The 4,532-nt window shown below is 27.6% G+C and overlaps 1 protein-coding gene across 1 annotated transcript in view; it reads right to left on the bottom strand.

Moving 5' to 3' along the window:
- The window catches only part of LOC113370426, an 8,921-nt gene extending 6,957 nt beyond the window's left edge, over positions 1 to 1,964 (bottom strand). The window contains exon 1 of the mRNA XM_026611092.1: positions 1,935 to 1,964. Coding sequence (XP_026466877.1) covers positions 1,935 to 1,964 — 30 coding nt within the window. The remainder of the gene's footprint in view (positions 1 to 1,934) is intronic.
- Between the last annotated feature and the right edge of the window lie 2,568 nt (positions 1,965 to 4,532).

Consider the following 4,532-nt stretch of genomic DNA (forward strand, 5'->3'; position numbering starts at 1 on the left):
TAAAAATTTGAGTATTTTTCTCATCAACCAGAGATATAAAAGCGGTAACAAAATTTGCACAATATCATAAACTTATTATAAAAAATCCAATAATTTACTGTATCAATTAATAAATAAAGTACTAAACCATGGCTGTGTAAAATGACGTGACCTGAGGAAAGATTTGTTTTATTTATTTATAGATGGACGAGCCCCTAGAATTGCCTGAATTCGAAGATTTTTCCAGATCAGGTGTTTTTTAAATGTGTTAAAGTTAACGATTTGATTATTCGAATCAAGAGTTATTTGATACCAAAAAGATCTGTCTCAAAATCGTAGCCAAAGAATAATTGGCCAAATAGGAAAAATTATAAGTCAACCCACATGCAAATTGATTGACCACAGATTCATATGGGCAAAAGATCTTTCACAGAAGTGCTTCTACAACAATGCCACCAACAATTCTGATATTGAAGTTAGGACTCAAGATCAGCAGACTCAATATTTAAACTTAGACATTTTATCGTAATCGTGATTCTATAAATAAGAGCATGAAAAATAAATGTAGAAAAATAATCTAAACAAATATCTTTGAAATATCTTGCAATATATGTTAAAACCAATTATAATAATTTTGTTTCTAGCACCGCCTTTATGAAACCATCCATTACAATATAAATTTTTCAACACATTTTTTTACATTCAAAATATTCATATAAAATAATTCCCTTCGATTTTAGATCTTGCCCAAATTTTGCAGATCTCATTTCTAAACTCTTGTTCTGTACCTTTTGTAATTACTCTGAAAATTACTAATAAATAAAAAATTACTTTTAAGAACCGTAAAATAAATATTTGCAAAAAATAATATACGTTTTTATAAATCCCTAATCTTGATGCCGATGAACTTAAAACATTACTTCAATCTATTTCCAGGTCACAACATTTTCACGGTCCTAAACTTAGTTCCCAAGTTCCCAGCTTTCGTATAAAAAAAAAAAATCAATAAATATAATAAATTTATCATATTTAATATTATCAATAGCAGGATTTAGCTGCCAAGTATCGCATTAGAGGTTTTGGAGTATCACAACCATACGAATTATTTATAAGATATTTCTGCGGGAGATTGCATAATTTCTTTATGTACAAAATTCGATTATTCGAACCAACTGCATGTTTTCAAATTAGACAAAAATATAACACTTGAATATAAAAATATATGCAAGTTTTTTATAATTGTTCAATTATATTGAGCAGGACTCGAATCATTTTTTTAAGGAATTTTAACCTACACGATACTTCGCAAGCTTTTTGGGTACTTGACAAATAGCTACAGATAATTGTGTAAACAATTATATATATATATATATATATATATATATAAATTGTTTAGACATTGTGACACAAAATATATATGTGCATACGGATAATAAACACGTTGAACATACTATTAACGATTACTTCAACAATTAAGATTAATGTGCTTTCCACATATATTTTTATATTAATTTGGTATCATTAAATATACTTTATATAGGGATATATAAATAATATTACATCCCATATTTATAGTCGTCCTAATATTGTATAACAATTCATGCAAATGCGTTGATTATATTTATATATCTGATGTTCTTAATATATTTGCATCGAGTTATACACCTACAGGCCTATTTCTAGCTACATCTATGGTCATCTAATGCCTAATATATATGTATATCTAAAACTATATTTTCCTAAATACTACATTGTTTTTTTCTTTACTTGTTGTGTAGCGCCGTTATATTAAATATATATTTGTTTACTTTCTTATTTATATAATATATAATATATTTATATGGATATCTATTTATATATGTATAGTGTCGTTCTTAATATTAAGTTTACATATACAAGAACCTCAGAAAACTCATTGTAACTAAAACAGCAACGGTAATCAGTAGTACCTTTACCTTTATTCGTCTGTTTGCTGAGGTTCTCATCCCTACTGAAGAACTACTGTGCGTGCGAAAGAGATGGCATGTGTGTGATGGGAAATGGAAGGTCATACTTTGCTCACGAATACATGATTGAGCATTTTCTATAGATTACACGGCTAATACGATACAGAATCACTTATTTTGGCTAATATTTTCACAATGGAATCAGATGACACAGGATCGAAGAATTGCTTTTTGTAAAAATCCGATAAACACAAAATTATTTAGATTCTGACTTTGGGATTTGCTGCAAAACGAGAATAGTATTAACGTTAACATAGCGTTGTTATGGCAACGCTATCTTATCATTTCTTGGTACTAAAAACTGTGACAATGCTATCTATTTGCTGGCGGATCAAGAATGTTTTACATATAAACAAACCTAGAAAGAATGCTATCCTAGCTGCATCTTTGTGATGGACCTGATCGTACCGCAAGTATATAGCATTTTCACAGTTTTCAGTACCAAGAAAGAAGGATAAGATAGTGTATCGTTCATGTTACCGCAGATTTGGTTCCTGTATTTAAGAACAAATAACAACATTAATTGCACCAATCAAAAATTGAAGCTAGACATGAAAAGTATTCTATCCATATGCTTGATTAAAAACATTCTTAGAATCTGTCTATGAAATCGTTTTCAGCTTGGTCACTATAAAATAATGCTTTTATCAAAACAACATAGTGAAAAATATTGTACAACGTTCTTGGACAACCTTACATAAAATCGTTCTTTTGAGGTGGTCACCATAAACCCCTTCATTTACAAATTATTTACAAAGTCCCGGGACATTACAAAATAGATTCTTGACGTCATCACCATTGTTTTCTCTATTATATTTTGTGGAGTCATAAATTTATAATCATTAATGCTCCAAATACCATAATGATAATTAGTAAATGCAACTTTTTGTATCTCTTTCATCCATTGTCAAAATAATAGCCAGAAATTAATCTTTTAACGCTTAAATTCAACTCAATTTGAATTTATCAAATAAATAACTGGTAACTAAGCAACAAAATACGTCAACAATATAGTTATGCATATAATTTTGCAAGTGCAATTCACGATTTACGAATTATAGTGCAATTTGATACTCTCACATTCTGCTAAGATTTATGAAAATATAAAAAAAACTTAGGCTCTCTTGTCACAACCAATTTTGTAGCGTTAATATCAAACTTAGAGTTTGATATTGAATGAAAATTATACTATAATTACTGTAATACTGCGTATTTATAAAATATATCTATAAACATAACAAATAATATATAACAAGTTCTAAGCACCCATATAAAATTTAAATCAAAAGCTCTTTTACAAATTGAGATACTTCACTGAAATCAAGATTTTCTCTATCGATGAGATTGCAAAAATATGGCTGAAGCGATTTTTTTTATCCGGGGTACAAAATAATCAATCTATGTCGATATTTAATTCGATTATATTTCATTCACGCTACATTTGAAGTGCAGACAAACAGTTTAGTATATCGAAAGTTTGTGAATGCTAAATGGTATCTGCAATCTTTAAAGAGAAGAAAAAAACGAATTAATACCGACGATGACTAGGCTTTTGCCTGGAAGCATTATGCTGATGCATATTTTTTTGAGAAAATTGCTTGGATTCAATTTGATAGAGATAGGAAAATCTTACGATGCATAAAAAACTTGGATGGTAATAGGTTTCTGCAAAATAATAATTAGGGTTGCTCAGTTTATCTAAACATTATCTAATAAATAAATCAACAAGTTTGATAAATAAAGTAGAAAATAATATCAATCGTCAAGTCAACTCTGATTATAAGATATACATGAGAGGAAAGTAGCCAAATATTACTCTGCCAAATTTGGAATAGATTTCCCGTGTCAAAATTTCTAATCTGTTTTATTTTCTTCCGCCAAAAATTATATTCGATAATGCCTTGATTAATTTTACCAGACTGATTATTCGTTTTCCACTTTATTTGTGTGTCAACGGTAATCAATAGTAAATCTTATTTAATAAATTTATATAATAAATGTTATAAGAATTATGTAAAATTTTTGAATGTTTAATTATTTTTATAAAAATTGATTCCGAAAACAAAAAATTATATAAGAGTAAATTTGACAAAAGTGTGTAGTATATAATGAAGTTTTTATAAAGTAAATAAATTATATCAGTTAAAATTTTCTTTATAATGTAAATGGTTTTGATTTATTTGCAATTATTCGGCTACTTTCAATAATAAAAATTAATATCACACCTAGACTCGAAAAGTTCTAAAAAATATCTTAAAATTTTGTTTGAAAGGTCCTAAAGACCCTGGAAAGGTCTAAAAAGATATAATTAATTTTTCCAAAAACTTGGAGTATTTTTTATAGTGAATACTTTCATGTGTTTTATATGTAAATTTTAAGTAAATTAAACTGTTTGAAAGCTCCTAAAGACCTTCGGAAGGTCTAAAAAGATATAAATAATTATTTTAAAAACATTTTGCACGTTTTCAATTTGGAATGATATTTTTTAGAGTGAATACGTTCATGTATTGCATATGTTCTTTTTAAGTATTAAAAATAAAATTGATA

The sequence above is a fragment of the Ctenocephalides felis genome, unplaced genomic scaffold, assembly GCF_003426905.1.
Source record: "Ctenocephalides felis isolate EL2017-DRISC unplaced genomic scaffold, ASM342690v1 CF-g0.4_SCAFFOLD_01492, whole genome shotgun sequence".
NCBI classification, from domain to species: Eukaryota; Metazoa; Arthropoda; class Insecta; order Siphonaptera; family Pulicidae; genus Ctenocephalides; species Ctenocephalides felis.